General features: G+C 49.6%; 1 protein-coding gene across 10 annotated transcripts in view; it reads left to right on the top strand.

The window, feature by feature from the left end:
- PPIP5K1 (diphosphoinositol pentakisphosphate kinase 1) overlaps positions 1-18,503 on the top strand; it is a 50,098-nt gene that overhangs the window by 2,406 nt on the left and 29,189 nt on the right. For 7 of the 10 annotated variants that reach the window (XM_074880822.1, XM_074880821.1, XM_074880816.1 and 4 more), the window contains exons 2-19: positions 2,322-2,491; positions 2,724-2,898; positions 4,495-4,690; positions 4,787-4,877; positions 5,377-5,462; positions 5,676-5,830; positions 6,811-6,912; positions 7,195-7,356; positions 8,349-8,470; positions 8,935-9,036; positions 10,184-10,270; positions 10,715-10,790; positions 11,298-11,407; positions 12,381-12,466; positions 12,887-13,015; positions 15,976-16,097; positions 16,849-17,031; positions 17,917-18,058. In XM_074880822.1, coding sequence (XP_074736923.1) covers positions 2,752-2,898; positions 4,495-4,690; positions 4,787-4,877; positions 5,377-5,462; positions 5,676-5,830; positions 6,811-6,912; positions 7,195-7,356; positions 8,349-8,470; positions 8,935-9,036; positions 10,184-10,270; positions 10,715-10,790; positions 11,298-11,407; positions 12,381-12,466; positions 12,887-13,015; positions 15,976-16,097; positions 16,849-17,031; positions 17,917-18,058 — 2,098 coding nt within the window. In that variant the 5' untranslated portion in view covers positions 2,322-2,491; positions 2,724-2,751. Of the gene's footprint in view, positions 1-857; positions 1,040-2,321; positions 2,492-2,723; positions 2,899-3,281; positions 3,308-4,494; positions 4,691-4,786; positions 4,878-5,376; positions 5,463-5,675; positions 5,831-6,810; positions 6,913-7,194; positions 7,357-8,348; positions 8,471-8,934; positions 9,037-10,183; positions 10,271-10,714; positions 10,791-11,297; positions 11,408-12,380; positions 12,467-12,886; positions 13,016-15,975; positions 16,098-16,848; positions 17,032-17,916; positions 18,059-18,503 lie in introns of those variants that run through there. The other 3 variants (XM_074880814.1, XM_074880815.1, XM_074880818.1) reach the window with 3 other exon arrangements.

The raw sequence follows: 18,503 nt of genomic DNA, 5'->3' as shown, positions 1-18,503 counted from the left end.
GACCTGTAAGCACTCCTGGCAGGTGGGGACTGGTCTGAATGTGTGACCTGTAGGAGCAGTTAGCGCAGGAGGCAACGGGAGTGATGCAGAACCGTCAGCATCGCGTACTGCCAGCGCCTCTCGTAGCTCTGGGCTTGAAGAAGAGGAGTAATGGTGCGGTGGTGGTGTGGGCTGAGCTGGACAGGAACCTTGCTGGTACCACTGCTGTAAGGGAGGTTGCCACCCTCCTGGCACATAAACTGATAGCCCAGCACTAGAGCTGGTTCAGGTGTGGTGGTAAAACCTCATGTTACTAGCCTTTGATACCAGAACAGAGCTCCACTTGCCTGTTTCCCTTTGAGAGCCACAGTCTGTCTGAGTTCTAGATGCCTTAGTTATGCCTGTAGCTAAAAGTTCTGTTTCATCAGAGTCGTTCTCTCTCTCGGTATAAATCTAGTCAGGTGAGGGATCTACTTTAAAGAGAAACTTTATAAAGGTTTTGGTTATACCCTCCCCCTTTCCCCACACCAGAAACAACCTGTGATCATGAGGCTTTCCCTGTTAACACCAAGGGCATGCCTGAAGCATCAGTGGCTGTTGCCTTCAGCGAGGCTCTGGGTTTTACCTGGTTCGAGGATGGCATGTCATGGCCTCTAGAAATAGCTACAGAGCAAGGCAGAGGATTTTTTCTGGGATAGGAGCAGGAATGTAGAGAACTTGTTGCTGTCTTCGTTCTTAGGGCAAAGGTTTGCCTGCTGCTTGATCTGTTTTTTCCAGGAGGGAGGGGAGAGTAAGGGATTGGAGAAAACTACCCTCCTCCTCTTCTTGCATGGTTTACTTCATTAAATCATCAGCCATCAAGCTGATAGTACTTGCTAAGGTCTCGTTCTGTGCTGGTGTGCTGAGGCAGCAGGGCACAGGAATGAAGACGGTTCCTGAGCGTGTGGGGAATCCTACTCTTGTCCTTGTGTGGAAGTAGGGCTGTATGGAGCATGCAGTGAAATGCCTGGACAGCCTGGTCTGCCAGCACTGTTGCTCCCACCAGCAGAGAGCACGGATGGTGAGTTACAGCTTTAACTCTCGCTGACCAGGACGCTGTTCTGTGCTGGGTGTGCATTGTGCCTCAGAGTCGCTGCGGGAGCCGGCAGCGCTGGGCTTAATGCACCAGCAGGAGACCGACATGAGCTGGGGGCCGGGCGGAGGAGATCCTCCGTGCTGCGGTAGGTGCAAAGTCTGGGCTTGGTGCGTCACCTCCCTGGCTTCCGTTGGGTCGGTGTCGGCTCCCCGGCTAGATCCAGCGTGATGACCGACGGCCTTGCTGTCGCGGCTTGGCAGCGCAGCTGCAGGACCTTGTCCTGAGTGCTTCTGCTCCCACGCTTTCTCTGAGCGCTCACCTGTTACCTGTCCTTTCCAGGAGCACCCACAGCCCTTCTGCGTGGAGGCATGCTTTATTTTTACCCTTATTTCCAAGGGGATTTCACAAGCAGCTGGATTGCTCTGTGTGTTTGTTTCTTTTGCCTGTGTGTCGTTGTTCCCCCCGTGCCCCTCCCCCCAAATGGATTAAGGCAATCTCCCTCCGTTGTTTCTGGGGAGGGCATTCTTGCCTAGGTGGTGAAACCGTGCTGGCAGCAGGCCGATGGCGTTGGGGTGTGCTTCTCTGCCCCATGAGGAGCTGCCAGAGGGCTGGGAACTGACAGCTCTGTGTGGTGGTATGGTCTCCTACAGTGTACTGGCTGTAAGGGAAAGCATGCTCAGAAGAGGAGGAAATACAGTAACTCAGTCTGGGGAACACTGGAAATCATGTGAGAGCATGAGAAGCAGCGGTAGAGTGTCTTATGTCCGTTTTTAGGAAGTACTTAATAACGTGAGGTATTCACAATGTCCTCAAGGTTGCACTTACTGGGTGTGCTGCGTGGGCTTTGCACCTCTTTACAGTTGGGGAAAACATGGTAAAGGGCAACTGCTTGACTCTTAGGTATGTGCACCTCTGGTCAGAGGTGAGCAGCTGTGTCCTTGGTGTGTGCAGGTTGTGCATATTGTGTATGCAAACTCTGTCACGTCTGCGGCAGACAGGGCTGCTACTGTAGGTGACAGTGCAAGACGTGCTCCTTTCCTGGTGTTTATAAAGCAGAGCTTGTATCCCCATAATCGGCTTCCATGGTCACAGAGTAAATCGGAGCCAGCCTGCAAACCCTGAAGCCCTGACCTGCAACCCAGACTGTTGCTGATTCTTCCTCTGTGATTCTGTGTCCTCTTTCCTTGCCAGAGAGTTGTGACTTCTTTCTCTTCCCTCCTCCCCACAAACTCACGTGCCTTTCAAACTGGTGTCTCTGTTGCTGTAGGTCTTCTTGAGCTGAGAGGATGAAAATTGGCGATTGGAAAGTCACCGTCACTGTCCTAAGCTTCATCCCAACTTCCGGATTCCCAGCTGATGTCTTTGGGTGTACGAGCCTGCAAGAGTGTCCACTGTCCCCTCCTGTGATTTAGAGAGCGGCTTGGAGCATGCATCATTGTAAGGTTTACACGATGTCAGCACTGGCGGTGGCACTGTCCCTTTCCCAGTCAGTGCAAGTGGAGCTGCCTATCTAGAATGATCCTGAATCCCGGATCCCCTCCCACCCCGAGGGGCTCTGCCAGATCAGTCCCTGCCCTCCCCACCGTCACCTGCCTCCAGCGGCGCAGCCGGGCCCTGGCTCGCCCTGCATCTGACCTTCTCTGTCCCTTTTTGCATGTTGTGATTCCAGAGCGGGATGGTCGGCCACCGAAGCTGCAATGTCGTCCCTGACGACCTCCAGTGAGGGAGAGAACTCCACTCCCAGGTTTGTTGTTGGTTCCAGGGATGATGAGACAGACTTTCTGGGATCAAACATGAAGACCGACGAAACCGATTTCTTTGAAGATGATGAAGAGGAGGAGTCGGTAAGGAGGTCCTGGCCTTCTGGGTTGGAGTGTCTGTGCAGAATTCCTGCATCTTGGCCAGGGTTTGCATGGTGGCCGCTGAGGCTGTGGGCAGTTGGGACTTGAGGGGACGTGACGACAGGCTGCGTGGAACGGCAGTGTCACTCCAACAGGACGTATTGCGTCGTCATGCTGCCGTTTAATGGTTGGACTAGATGATCTTCAAGGTCTTTTCCAGCCTAGATGATTCTGTGATTCTGTGCTCGTTGCCTCGTGCTGCAGTAAATCCCAGCCATTTTGCTTGCAGGTCTTTTTCAGGTACATAGCGGATTCTTTGTCCTAGCAGCTGAACCCTAACACTCCTGTAAACCTTTCTGTTTCACCAGGGAGATTTTTGAGGAAAGCTCTGAGAACTGTGGAAAGGGCAAAGGTGTGTCTGCAGAAAGGAAGAATTTATTCTTTTCTGTAACCTCCAGGAACAGGATGCAGAAAGGAGAATGATCTCAAGCTCCTGAGTGCTTTTGGCCCCTGTTCAGTGTTATATTAGATATTACATTTGCTGTTCTGCACGTGGGACCTGGGCACTGCAGGGACACTGCTGCTGGCTGTGCGGAGTGCTGGGAGCATGCGCCAGGGCAGCGGTTGTTTCCGTTGCCTCTGTACCCCGAGTCTCCACTGCAGGTTGTTGACCTGGGAGCCTGCAGGGGCTTCCTTCAAACCCCCGCAGTGTTGTGTACCTTGATGCTCCGTGAGGAGCTATTTGTCAGGTGTGGTGAAGGATTTGGAAACCCTTTCACTTCCCAGATATTGTTTTTGCTGTGGAATCTTGGCTTTGCAAGTCTCAGCTTACAGTTTGAAGCCACAGTTGTTTGTGCTGGGTAACCCCCAATCCTGTGTGTATCACTTCCGATGATCTCACTGTGCTTAATCTTACTTGGGCCAGAATTAATCTGTCAGGTTAAGAACCAGTCTGGGGTTTCCCAGGCGGTGACAGAAAGTCCACCACAGGCCTTAGCCAGTTCCTCTGGTACGGTCACCAGCACTCTTTGGATGCACGCCTTCTCTCTTGACTTACTCAACTTCATCCCACTGGATCTTGTTGTACCTTTGTCAGATATACAGAAGAGCACTTGGTACTGTTTCTCTTCTACTCATAGCTACTTACTGTTGTAATCTCTCCTTCATTTTCTCTCAGATAAGACAAACAGACCGAGCTCCTGGACTTTTTTGCTATAAAGCATTTGCGGCTCTTCTCTGAGCCTGCCTAAGTCCACCAACTGTCTTGGTGAGTTATGGGCCAGAGAACATGATGTGGGATTCCAGTCCCTGCTGCTTGTTCAGGCGCCAGATCTTTATTTTCTGGTGTTAGTGCCTGCTAAAAGGAGGAGATACACACTACCTGGCACAGAAGTGGTTGTTTTGGGCTGCTCCTTAGTGATGTCCCCCTGTGGACTCCAGTGGGAGCTGGAAGTGTTTGTGGGTTCAAGTCTAGCAAGAGCTGTGAGTGCATAAGGTTGGAAGAAACTCCCTTGTTTGTTCTGCATGGCTGCATTTCTAACTGTTATAGTTAAATTCAGTGGTTAACCCTGTACTAAACTGATCTCTGTCTTCCCTTAGCCACCTGAACGGCAGATTGTGGTTGGAATCTGTGCCATGACCAAAAAGTCCAAGTCAAAGCCCATGACACAGATTCTGGAGCGTCTGTGCAAGTTTGAGTATATCACAGTGGTGATTATGGGGGAAGATGTTATTCTGAACGAACCGGTGGAGAACTGGCCCTCTTGTGACTGCCTAATATCGTTCCACTCCAAAGGTAAAAAATCTGTGGCAGGCCTTCGTCTACTTGAGATCTGGGCAAGGGAGTTTCCCCTTATTCTTCCTCCTCCTCTGCCCCTGCCCTGTATTTCAGGATTCCCCCTGGATAAAGCGGTTGCTTATGCCAAGCTGTGCAAGCCATTTCTGATTAACGACCTCGACATGCAGTATTACATCCAGGACAGGTAGGTGCCTGTGATCCACCAGAGCCCCATTCCCTCTCCCTGTGTCTGGTGCCTCCCCTCAGCATGCTGTGCAAGCTGCGTCTTCCTGGCCACAAGCAAATGAGTGAGATGGGGAGGAAGGGGACCTTAGCAGTGGCTTTGAGGGGTTGTTTCTCCAAGACATGGAGGGGAATAGGTTTGGGGGTAAAACTGTTGAGACTTGGCATGTTTTGTTTTCTGGTGCAAATGTCTTGTAGGGAATGGCTAGGTGAAGTAGGAGAGGTCTCGCAGAATGAGGCTGCCACGACTCTGAGCAGAGAGCTCTGTCCGCAGTAGGGCTGAGGTGTGCCCCATAGCCTGTAGGTCTGATCTGGAGAGCATGTGCTGAGAAGTGTTTGCACTCTGTCTTGATGCTTTTTTGTGTTCATTTGACTTTGTTCAACAGCAGGAGTGAAGCCTTTCCCTTGGCCTGTACCGAGGACCTTCTAGACTCTTCTGACACTGTTTCTGTCCTCCGCAGGCGTGAAGTGTATCGGATCCTTCAGGAAGAGGGAATAGACTTGCCCCGCTATGCTGTACTCAATCGAGACCCTGATAGACCAGAAGGTCAGTGTCCAGGCTCTACTGAAAGCCATTTTCGCATCCTGTACTGTTTAAGGTATTCTGCAGAGAAGAGGCCTGATTCACAAGTCTGTTGTTTTTTGTGGACAAAGGTCTCAACAGCAGAACTGGCTGACTGGCCAGCACTGAGGGGCTTCGGCTCCGCACTAGGGCAGCCTCACCCTTCCTTAACGTGCTGCTGCTGTGCTTTGTCTTCAGAGTGCAACTTGGTGGAAGGAGAGGACCACGTGGAGGTAAATGGAGCTGTTTTCCCAAAGCCATTTGTAGAGAAGCCAGTCAGTGCTGAAGACCATAATGTGTATATTTACTACCCGACGTCGGCAGGTGGGGGCAGCCAGCGGCTCTTTCGGAAGGTGAGGAGGGGATCTCCAGTTTGGTGTTGGAACCAACGGATCTGTGGCTCTGAGACCTGTGTGGCTTCAGGAGGGAGTGTTGGGGCAGGTGAAGGGGAAAGGAAGGTTTTGTGTTGGGGAAATCTCGACCTTCTTAGAACTTTTAGTTCAACTCCGTCTGTCTGGGAATTGCAGAAGGACATATTTTAGTGGTAGTGCTGACTTCGCCTTCCCCAGCCTCTGTTTGACCTGTGTCCTGTCTAGCAGTCATGGGGAACTGTGTCCCTTATTGCATCGCATGCTGTTTTTTCCAGATCACTTCCTCAGTTTTATCAAGATGACTTTTTTTTTACAACTCATATTCCTGTCCTCTAACATCATTCTTGCCCTTCTCAGCTTAGTGTAGCTTGCAAATGTGATAAATGCAGTATTTATTCCTAGATTCCGCAGGGAATCTGCCCTTATTTCCTCCACTTTGCCAGAGAACAGTTAACAGCTGTGATAGATCTTTTTTCCAATCTGCCATTAATAATCTTAAAATGATTGTTTCCTTAGCTAACTTACAGGCATAACACCTGAGGTTGCATCCAAAGCCTTGCCAAAATGAAAACAATATCATCCTCTGTCCATAAGATCGGTCAGCTGTCCTAGAAGGAAGTTAAATTGGTCTGATTATCACCTGTCATTTATTTTCATTTGCTTATCAGCTAGACTCCTTACTTTCTAGGTCTTTATTCTCTGTTTTTTGTTCCATATCCTTGTAGTGATTGGAGTCAACCTAATGGTCTACAATAACTTTTCTCCTCTTTGAAACCTGGAAAAGGATGTACCTACTGTCTGCAATTTGGATTCTCTTTTGTCCTCCATAAATAAGTGTGCTGGGTGTTCTGAGAGGCATTCAGCTAATTCTGTACATATGGGGTGAAACCTATGCTTTTTGTTCTTCCACCTAAGAAAAGAAGCCCCGTGCTCTTCCCTGAGGTTTTATTCTGTGCTTTCAGATCGGCAGCCGGAGTAGCGTGTACTCCCCAGAGAGCAGTGTGAGGAAGACAGGCTCGTACATTTATGAGGAGTTCATGCCTACAGACGGCACTGATGTGAAGGTAAGGAAAAGCCTGGAGTAGCTCCTTCCTTCTGCAGGCCTGGGATAGCTGAAGGCTGGGCAGGCCTGCTTAGTCCTACTTAGATTCTGAAGTGTTTATTTAAGCTATGAGGTGCTGACTGTGCAGCTTGGGTCCCAAAGCAGGGAGTGGGTGTTCTGTAGGTCATAACAGGAGGAATGTGTGAGACCATCTGATCTTCCCTCTGTGTCTGCAGTAGAAATACCTTCTGGAAGCTGCAGTTGGTCTGGGTGTTCATGTCAGTGTAATTGTTTCTCTCCCCAGGTGTACACTGTTGGGCCAGACTACGCCCATGCAGAGGCTCGCAAATCCCCTGCTTTGGACGGGAAGGTTGAACGGGACAGCGAAGGGAAAGAAATCCGTTACCCAGTCATGCTGACTGCCATGGAGAAACTAGTTGCCCGGAAAGTCTGTGTAGCCTTTAAGGTCTGTGTTTTCTCTCCTATGCAAGCAGGATACTCCACAAATATCTGGTTCGAATCTTGGTCGGTGTTAAAGCTCGAGCTCTGTGTCTCTGGTGTGGCTGTCTTCCGCACCTGATGCCGGTTGCTGTCTCTGACTGGGTGCAGCTGGTCCTGCTGGCCCTGACAGTTTGGTCAGAGATGACTGGGAGGGCAGCGGAACCTGCAGCAAGTGCCCTCTGTGCTGGCAGGCAGCTGGTGTCCAGCATGCATCTGAGCATTTAATACCAGATTCTGAGCATGCTGCTGTCCGACCCACGCTTGTCCTGCCTTTACAGTTTCCTGTGTGGAAAGCTTGGTCATCTTTTCTTCTGTTTGGTTTGGTGGTTTTTTTTTTTTCTATTTTTGATCTGGCTTTGGTGCACATTTGTGTTCTGTTTCACAGGTTGGTAGAGTGAGTGTGTGACTCTAGGTATGGTTACATGATGTGTTCAGCCATGGCAGCAGAAGCAGCACTTGGCTACTTGTTTGTGCCCCCGCTGCAATCTGCAGCCTGTGCAGTTGTGCCGATACAGCTGTGGGCTTGTTCTGCCTTGTAGCCTTTTCCACATTGCGGTGGATGTCTTTGCCTGCACCATGTATTGTCAGTACTTGCCAGTCTGGTTCAAAACGGTTAGATTTAGAGGCAAGAGCAGGAGAACCAGGAGCTGCTCTGTCTTAAGCCTTCAGAGCTCTGGAAGGTGCCCAGGCGTGGCCCTGACTGCTTAACCCGGGGGCTCATGGGTTAGGCCTGTGATACAGCTGTGAGGGTGTAAAGGTTCCTCTGAAGGGCCCATTACTACTGGCCGGTGGTTGTATTTCCACACTTCCTCAAGGCTCTGATGTGGGCGGAGGATGGTGGCAGCACCAGGGGAGCTGAGCTGGGTCTGCATGGGCCCTGCTTGGCTGGGCGGCTGCTGTCCCCTCGCTGCCCTCCCCGGCAGCACCTGAGCCCTGCGTCCTCTGCTCCCCCTGCAGCAAACAGTGTGTGGGTTCGACCTCCTGCGGGCAAACGGCCACTCTTTTGTTTGTGACGTGAACGGCTTCAGTTTTGTGAAGAACTCTATGAAGTATTACGACGACTGTGCCAAAATCCTCGGGTATGTAAAACTCCAGTTGTGATAGAAGGTAAGGTAATTTATAGCAAAGTAAAATGAATGTGGAGTCCTGGTCAGCGTGTTGGAGAAGGCTGCAGGTGGTTTGTATGGGTGCACTTGTTCAGCAGGTGAAAGCTTGGCTCTGGGAGGAATGGGTTTATTTTTAGCCCCTGGAGCTCCTGCCTGCATTGGCATTAGCTCTCTTGATCTGCAGCTAGATGTATCTTATGGGAGTTTTCACTGGACTCTAAGCTGAGCTGAAGTACTGGTGATGTGAGAGAAATTGGTGTCCCTTTGGGGAGCCCCAGCTAGCCCATGGTATGGTAGATGTCTCTGCAGGGAAGGCGAGGAGAAATTCTGTGGCTCTCTTCAAATCTTTCAACTGGACCACTAAGGAGGAGGTGGAGAACCAAGGGAGTGGAATTTCTTGTATTTTGTATTCAGTTTTGTATTCTGATTTCTTCCAGAAATATAATCATGCGGGAATTGGCTCCCCAGTTTCATATTCCTTGGTCCATCCCAACAGAGGCAGAAGACATTCCGATTGTCCCCACAACTTCAGGCACCATGTGAGTACCCACCATCTTATCAAAAGAATGTCAGTGATGGCTACACGAGGGACAGAGTGCATGCCCTGTCCAAGGGACAGATGTCACCCAGCAGCAGGGCGTTCTCCAGCTGCTGTGTTGGTTGCAGCCCTGAAATGCCTGTGGAAGGGCTTGGCCATGCACACGAAAGAGGTGGTAGATGGTAAATTAGTCATAGGCTTGATGAATGCAGGTGAGCAGGCATTGACTGCTGACATGGCTTTCAGAAGGCCCAAATTCCTCATCAGCACAGGAAACAGCTTAGGGCATTGCTGTAGCTGGCTCACTGTTCAGTAGGCTGCTACTTGGAGAAAACGCGCCTTGAGCTGCCAGTGAAACAGGTGGAAAACAATTGGCTGAAGTGTTCACGTTGGCAGACTCTCATTTGATACTGTTGGCCTTACTAGTTTTCCACCATATAAGGCTAAAAGACCAAAATCTTCTTTGTGATCCTCATCACACTTGTATGCTTTTATGAAGTGAGCACAGCAGCTGCTCTAGAAAAGGTAGATTAAGACTATGTATTAATCCTTCCTTTACTGTGTGATCATTGGGAAAAGTTGTCAAACACAAACACTGCACAGCTCAGCTACTGTAGTATTTGAAAAAGCAAACTCCTGTAGCCATTTGAAATTAGCCAGCCTGGCTGCTAGTCCCTGCGGGTGGCTGGTTGCTGTGGGATCTTTCCCACAGCTCTTAATGGTTGCTCAAAGACAGGACCCTAGCTGTATAACCGTTCTTCCGAACCAGGTTGTCTTTTCCTGGGTCTTTCTAAGTGATCCTATGAGCATTACACAAGTTGGGCATGAAAACAAGCTTGTCACAATTCAAAATGCTGTTTCTGTAGATTCTGTAACCTCCAGCCTGGTCCCTTCTGCTGCAGATGTGGTTCTGCCTGTCATATTATGGTATGGTGATGCTTTTCCCTGGTAGGAAACCAGATGACCTGGTAGTATCTGCAGTCCTTTGACTGCTTGTGCAGCCTTGGTGCTGTGCCTGGTTTAGGCCGGGAGAAGTTCTGCCACTAATGTCAAAAGGGTGGAACTGGAAGAACAATGGGAAACTACTTTCTGGCGGGAATTCTGGAGCGTAGGGGCACATTTGTCAGGTGTGTCTTGTGTTTCCCCAGGATGGAGCTTCGTTGTGTTATTGCAGTCATCCGGCATGGAGATCGCACCCCAAAGCAGAAGATGAAGATGGAAGTTAAGCATCCCCGGTAAGAGTCAAGGCAAGAAGATGCTGAGCTGCTGGGCAGTGAGGAGGGCCCGTTTGTGAACCAGGAGGAGGAGCAGAAGGGCTGCGTGGGGGAGGCAAGGCCTTTTCCTGGCTCTATTCAAGCAAATGCTTTCTGCCCAGTTGAGGGAGCCCCTTTCCCCATAAGGGTCGTGGCACCTTCTGTGTGAGCGCTGGAAGGAAGAGTGAAGGTCTGCTGGGTGCTGCAAAGGGAAGTGCCCCCCTAAACGGGACCCTAGTGGCTGCTTCCTTTTCATACCTGTGGCTGGAAACGCTTGTTTTTCTCAGAATTTCTGAAGCACAGGAAGGAGCCAGTGGGCCTGCTGTTCTCCCTGAAGAACAGAGTGTGAATGCATCTGTAGGGATGACAGTTCTTATAGCACTGAAACAGCAGAAAATGGATCAGGGTTCTTTGTTGTCTGTTCAGGTTCTTTGAATTATTTGAGAAGTATGATGGCTACAAGACAGGGAAGTTGAAGCTGAAGAAACCAGAGCAGCTACAGGTGAGGGGAGTCCTCTCTGAGGTTACTGTGTGGGACAGGCAGGTAATACAGATCCCAGCATGAGGCAATTCTTTGGGAGGGTGGAAACCTTCAAAAGGGCAGCAGTCTGTCGCACAAATGCTCCCTTTCTTGTTCCCCACCCTGTGTGCACTCAGCTGGGTGATGGTACAGGAGCAGAATGGGAACTGTCCTGGCTGATGCGAATGCTGTAGGATGGGCTGACCTGACCTGGTGCAGCTTGCCCATTGGCCGTGGTTGCCTCTGGTGAAAGAAGAGTCCTGGCTAGGGAGTGGGGCCTGGTTCTGAATGGGGCTGGAGCACGGGGTGGGATGAGGCAAACAGCAGCGTGAAAGTTTGTCCTGCCTGAGCTGTGTCTTGCGAAATGGCGTGTCTGAGGGGCGTCTGTGTGGACCCGATGCTGGGTGAAGCCATCTGGGGCCTTGCCAGAGTCCAGTGGTGAGTCTGAGCCAGCGTCGCTGGATGCTTGAGACTGTCACTCTCCAACAGGAAGTGCTGGACATTGCGCGGCAGCTTGTGGTGGACCTGGGAACCCACAGTGACTGTGAGATAGAGGAGAGGAAATCCAAACTGGAACAGCTGAAGAGCGTCTTGGAGATGTAAGGGTTCATATCTTGGGGCACTGTGAGTTTGTCTGAGCCGCGGGTCAGCACGCGATGTGGAAGCAAGCTGGGCACTGATGTCCTGGCCAGCTGGCACCACAGAGGTCAGAGCCTCCTCCATCCCCTGTCAGCACCTGTGCACGAAAGGTGCCACACTCTTAACATTTTATCCTTGGCATCAAAACCACTGCTGATTCTTGTTCCAAATGTGTCGGGTTTTTGCTAAACGGCTTGAGACAACACTGAGCTTCCTTTGCTGCAGGAGAGAAACTGGAGTCCTGTAGAGACCACACTGATATGAAGCGTTTCAATAAATTTGGAAAAAATCTTGTTTTAAATAAGGTTGTCCAGGTGCCAAAAGTTTAACAAAAAGGAACTTGGAAAATATGAAAAGATGTTTGTGTCCTCTTAGATTTCGTACAGCCGAAATAAGACAATATGGTGGTGTTGGCATCTTAGAAACGAAAGAAGGGTTTCTCTCAGAACTGTAACCTGCAGCAGCACGTGCAGGCAGTGTCTGTGTTCAAGCCATGTCTGTGGAGCACAGAGGATGAATTTTTGCTGTGATTCCTTCCCCTGCTCTTCCTGCTGGTTATCCTCAGAGCAGCTAGCAGATTGTTTTTTTTTTTCTGTGATCTCATTAATTCCCTTGTTAAAGATGTAGATAAAAATTAACTAAGGTTGATTAAAGCCCCAGTGGGGTCTGAGGGCACAGAGTGCTGCCAGCTGAAGAGCAGGCTTGTAAATGGATCTTTGAATTTCATTTGTGGGAGTTGCTTGGCTTTTTCTGGGTCTGCGTGCCAGGTCACAGGGAGATGGCAAAATGTTCATGTTCCATGGCAATTGGTGTTGCAGGAGAAAGTCTCTTGCCTGTGCTGTATTTTTGCTGTGTGCTGCCTAGGGACCTCTGGGCAAAGGCTGAGTGGAGTTGATTTGTTTAAATTTCTGCCCCCCCCTCTCCTTGTGACAGGTATGGACATTTTTCTGGCATTAACCGTAAGGTTCAGTTGACCTACCTGCCCCATGGACATCCAAAAGCTGCAAGTGAAGATGAAGGTAAAGAAACCTGATGTTGCTGCCATGACCTTCAAGCCTGGTGTTGAAGAGTGCATGCGGCTATCCAGGTCCTACAGGCCTCTGGGCATGCAAGTGGAATTAGTGACCCATATCTTACCTTTGCTGATATCACACGAAGGGTTGGAGTGATGCGTGATGTCGTGTACCAATATACCCCGAATACAGGGGGTGTATTAGCACAGGGCTTGTGCTTCCAATTTCAGGAATGCCAGCCTATGCCTTCAGAAAGTAGTGACTCTTAATTTCGTACTTGCTGGTTTGGTTCCTGGGGATTTTGGGTCAGGCTTGTGTTGAGAAGGCTCTGCAAGGTGCTGATGACAACCTCTTCTTCCTCCCTTCCTCTCCCCCTGCGAGCTCAGCTTTGAGATCTGATGTAGTGAGTACCTGTTTGTCTCCTAGAAGCTCGCCGAGAGCCTTCCCCGTCCCTTCTGCTGGTGCTGAAGTGGGGCGGAGAGCTGACGCCAGCAGGGAGGGTCCAGGCAGAAGAGCTGGGGCGAGCCTTTCGCTGTATGTACCCCGGTGGCCAAGGTAAGCTTCGTCCCCGTGTCTCCGTCCCCGTCCCCGTGCCGGGCTGCCGAGCCCCAAGCTGACCACCAGCGTGAGGGGTGCTCAGCCGCCCGTGGGCCGTCTGCAGCCGGCGTGACTCGGTCATTGCTGGTTTTGTTCTTTTGAGTTGACCTGGTAAAGATAAATAATTAGAGTGGGTTTTGCACCCAAAGATCCCTGAGCTGGCTAGAGATGTCTGCTGAGTGGTTAAACTTTAGTATGTCTTAGAGCACAATAGCATTCTTTCAACTAATGTGCCAGTATTCAATAAAGGGGAGCCATTCTAATAAGATACATTGTGATGCAGCAAATACAATTCAAAATTTATGTATGATTAACAAGGAATTTAGGTCAGATGTAGAGAACAGAGGAAATCTATCTCAGAACACAGATAATTCTGCCTTGAGACAGGAGAATAGGAAAGTAACATCTTCATATTTTCTCTGTCATAATTTTCTAACTCTGAAAAACATTTAGTGTACACACAGATCAACAAGAGCCTGAAGGGGGCGGGGGGGGAGAGGCAGCAGAGACTGCCTTTTTCATCCAAGTAGAGTCAGAAGTAATATGCTGCTACTGTATTGATTTCATGAGACCAGTATTGGATACTGCTAATCTTTGACTTGTATGTTTAATTAATTCAATGTAATTAATTTCAAATTAATTAAGCTAATTTAAATTGAATTGGAGAAGATTTCCTTCTGGAATAAGGAAGAGTTACCCTCGGTGAAAGAGAATCGGGTCAGGGAATACTTAAGTAAACTGGACATGTATAAATCCATGAGCCCTGACAGTGTGCACCCATGAGTGCTGAGGGAGTTGACAGATGTCACTGTGAGGCCACTCTACATTGTCTTTGAAAGATTTTGGGGATTGGGGGAGAGGAAATGTCACTCCTAGCTTCAGAAATGACAAGCAGGAGGACCCAGGGAACGGCAGGCTGGTCAGCCTCACCACAATCCCTGGGGAGGTGACAGTAAGGCTTTCGACACTGTCTCTGGTAACGTCCTCACGGCTGATGAAGTACGGGCTGGGTGAGCAGGCAGCGAGGTGGTGGGAAAGCTGACTGGGCTCAGGGGGTGTGATCAGTAGCACAAAGTCTAGTCGGAGGCCAGGAACTACTGATGTAGCCCAAGGGTGAAAACTGGGTCCAATCCTCTTTGATATCTTCATTAATGATCTGGGTGATGGGGCAGAGTGTACCCTCAGCATGTTTGCAGATGACACAAAGCTGGGAGGAGTGGCTGACACACCAGAGGGTCACGCTGCCATCCCGAGGGACTTGACAGGCTGGAGAAATGGCCTGGCAGGACCCTCGTGATGTGCAACGAGGGGAATTGCAAAGTCCTGCCTCTGGAGAGGAGCAACCTCCTGCACTGGTGTGTGCTGGGGCCAACTGGAAAGCAGCTTTGTGGAAGAGGACCTGGGGGTCCTGGTGGATGCCAAGCTGACCACGAGCCACCAGTGTGCCCTTGCCACAAAGAAGGCAAGTGGTGTCCTGGGCTGCATTGGGGATGTTGCCAGCAGGTTGAGGGAGGTGAGCTGTGAGGTCAGATGCTTGTGATCTCAAGAGCACATTTTCAGCAGGCGTGAGGATAAACTTTCCAAAAGATGAGAAAGTTAGGTGCATGTGGTGTTGCTTACTGCAAGGTGTCAACAAGTAGAGGAGACTGTCAGTGTACAGAGACTAAAGGAGGAGGAGCAGCAGTGGAAAAGGATCTTCATGACAAGGCCTGTGTTGCTGTTCTTGAAGATGGGGACAGTGAGTTAGAAAGGCTGGGGACTTCCTGCTGCTGTTGTGGATCTCTGAAGCCCAGAGCTGAGAGTATCAGCAATGACTTGGACAAGAGATTGGGGAAACCAGAAGACAGTGTGCAGGAGAGGCAATTTCAGTGGAAGTACAGGGAGCAGATTGCAGCGTAATGAGTGAAAACCAGAGAGGAGAGACCTATCTGCAGAGCTCTGCAGCTGCCACAGGCTGGGCTGAGCCCTGAGGTACAGTCTGTGCCAGTTCCAATCTGCCTGCACCATATCTGGTGAGCTCAGTGGCTGCCCTCTTGCTCACAGTAGAGCTTGGTCTGAGCATGTACAAGGTGACTTCAGTCCTTCTGAATCGTGGCTTTGGAGACTTCTGCTTCACGTGATCATTCGTGGAGAGGGAGAGATCTTATTTTGCAGTGAGATGCTGTGTTCTGGGGTAGCAGTTGGCCCATGGCTGCTTTGTCCAGATACACAGCTGACTTTGGGTCTGGAGTCTGTCCTTGTCTAGCAGGGTGTTCCTCTGAGTTGTGAGCTCAGAGCTGGGAGCAGTTTTCCCATCTTCTCATGCAATGTGACTGTGTACTGTGCAAATCACCATGGGATTCCAGGCAGCAGCAAATTAGTCAGCACTGCACTGCTTTTGGAGGGTCAGACTCAAGAGCTGCATGAGTTGCTCTCTCCCATTACTGATCTGACTCCTGTGGTTGACTCAGCCGTCATAAATAAACCAGCATTTTGTGCTGCAAAATAATTGTAGCTCTACAGGATATGCTTTGGAAGCCAGGTGCCTGCCTGCTGAGTAGCTCTGCCTGCAGTTCTGATGGCAGCAGTACCGGCTCTAGTGTGGAGAACAAGTAGGAGGAGGCAATCTTCCTGTGCATCTTTATTCTGCACAGGGGTATTCAAGCTAGCAGAAAAACTACGGACTGCTCAGAGGGGGTTGCTGCAGAATTTGGGCAGCATCATACTTGGCTGGTGAATGCTCACTTTTTTACTCAAAATGAACAAGTTAACAAAGTGAACAAGTTAAGAGAAGCCTGAATCAGATCTAGTCATCGGTTATGGCTAGAACTGTCTATTTTGGAGCAGCCTAAGTGCTGGTTATGCAAGTGCTTAACTCTCTACAGAACTTTGTTATGCAGGTGTCAGAATATTAATTTTGAGTTTGTTCTGTGTTCCAGGTGATTACGCTGGTTTCCCTGGATGTGGCTTGCTCAGGCTGCACAGCACCTACCGTCATGATCTCAAGATCTATGCCTCAGATGAGGGACGAGTTCAGATGACAGCAGCAGCTTTTGCAAAGGTCCTTCCTCTCTCTGGGACATTGTTAGTTCTGCTATATTGGTCTTAAAATATGCCAGTTCTAAAGGAGAACCTCTGGTGATGAAGGAGCTGTCCTAGGAGCTTCCCCCTCTCTGTTGTGCTAAGAGCAGGTGTATGGGCTGGTACTGGAAATCCAGTGTAGCTGCACACATGTGTTACCTTTAGTATCCTGTCCAGGACAGGACTCGGAGCGGACAGCGAGTTATTTATGGAGTATTGATGGTGGTTGGTGTTAGAGCACATCAAACCTGTCGCTGACTATTAATTGCCTACAGAGTGAGTGTTTCTTGGATGACTGCCCAGCCAGAGGGGTTATTCCTTGGCTGCTGGGTTTAAAAGGGGAACAAAGTGTCTTTGGTGCAGTGTGGGGTGGGGGTTGGGGAGAAGACAGGTTCATCTGCAGTTAAAGCTGGAGCCAAGGGGAATCCTGTGATGACCTCAGCTGTCCTTCAGAGCCTCTGCTGTATCACCATTTCTCAGCAGACTGGGTTGGCTGCTCCACAATTGCCTGGATGAGTCTGGGGCTGCTGCAGGCAGAGCTGGCCTTTTGCCTCGAATAGCTCTGGAAGGGTGTCAGAGTCACTGGTGACTCTTGGTGGTGTTGCTGTAAAACTGTTCTTCAAGGACAGTGGAGATTTCACCCAAGGCTGCCCTTCAGTCAACATGAAACTATCAGAAATTTTTGTTGCTTGCGTTGCACATAGCTGAAACCTTGTCCTGGGTTGCTGTAGGGTCTGCTGGCCCTGGAAGGAGAGCTGACCCCCATCCTGGTGCAAATGGTGAAAAGTGCCAATATGAACGGTCTCCTGGACAGTGACAGCGATTCCCTCAGCAGCTGCCAACACAGAGTGAAGGCACGGCTGCATGAAATCATGCAGAAGGATGCTGAGTTCTGTGAAGAGGATTATGAGAAGGTAAAGCACCTGTGTGGCTTTATTGCTTCCTGCATCTGGAAGGAGAATTGCTCCAGTGGTTTGATGTGAAGTCTACTGGTATGTCAACAGTAGTTTAGTTAGTCTGAGATCAGTTCTGGTCAAAATTACAGGATATAAACAGAACTTAGGAAGGGAAAGGGCAGGTTAATAGCCCCTGCCCTTCTCCATGTGGAAATCCTCAGTGTGGCTCTGCTGTCCCTTCAGAGCACCTTCCTCTCCCTTTGGATGTCCCAATGCATTTTATTTTCAGGGGTGTGTTAAAAGAAGAGTTCTCGTGGTTTACTGCGTGATGCCCAGAGCGATCCCAGTTGCTGTGGACAGGGAGTTATGCCTTGCCAGAGTCTAGATCCATGCGCTGTGCTTGTGTGAACAGATCTTTTGGACACACACCCTTTTGTGGTCCTGTCAGATAACTGCAGAGTAGAGAGCATGGGCTGCATCCCGCACAGCAACCAGTAAAAGCACTATAGCTGCTTATCCAGCAAGTCCCCAAAACACTGTTTTTTCCAGATTCTGAGATCTGATTACTGGACTGAAATCCGTTACCATTAAGCCTCAAAGAACTACTTAAAGGTTCTGTGAAGCCCTTCTGCTCAGGCGCAGAAGCAAAGTGGGACAAGAGTGGATACTGTAGTGGAGGGAGTTCTGATCTGATAGGAGCAGTTGTTTGCTCCCTCTGAGTTTGGTCCTGAGGAAGTTTTTAAAACATGCCTAACAACCCCTAGGAATGGGCCAGCTTATTAAGCTCAGCTGGGAGCACAATTTTTGTACCTAATGAGAAAGCAGTACAGCTGCAAAAGGCAGATGTTTTGTGTTCCCAGTTTGTAAAGATACTAACTGATCTCTACTGGTATCTCCTCTCAGCTAGCACCTACAGGCAGTGCTTCTCTGCTCAACTCCATGACGTTTATCCAGAACCCAGTAGAGGTCTGTAACCAGGTGTTCACCCTGATAGAGAATCTCACCTCCCAGATACAAAAACGACTGGAAGACCCAAAATCTGCAGGTGAGCATCAGAACTGGAAAGGGTCTGGAGCAGATTCATTTATTGTTACATCTTCAGAGCTCCCAAACACTGCTATGGTTTATGTTTGTCTGTAGCAAAGAATTTTAAAGTGAAATTCTGTATGTGTTATTGATGTAGAAGGCTCCTATTCCAGTTGCAGCTACTGTTAGAGAGCTGTGATGTAGTGGTATGTGCATCTTGGGTTTAGAGTGAATGTAAGCAGCAGCAGTATAGCCTGGAGAGGTACACCTGTTTTTTTTCAAACATTTCCTGGAGGAGAGCTCCAGACTATAAACAGCAAGTTTTTCAGTCATGATTTGCTTGTGTCTAAGAACTTTCCTAATAACAGTGCAGAGATTTTAAAAAGGCGTCTGTGGGACATTGCACATGATTTATGGCAGACGTAAGCCCACAGGCAAGCAGTTTCACTTTTCTCAAGTATTCC

This window comes from Strix uralensis, chromosome 11 (assembly GCF_047716275.1).
Source record: "Strix uralensis isolate ZFMK-TIS-50842 chromosome 11, bStrUra1, whole genome shotgun sequence".
NCBI classification, from domain to species: domain Eukaryota; kingdom Metazoa; phylum Chordata; class Aves; order Strigiformes; family Strigidae; genus Strix; species Strix uralensis.
Note: the sequence above shows the minus strand (reverse complement) of the source record. Positions and strands in the feature narration are given on the sequence as shown.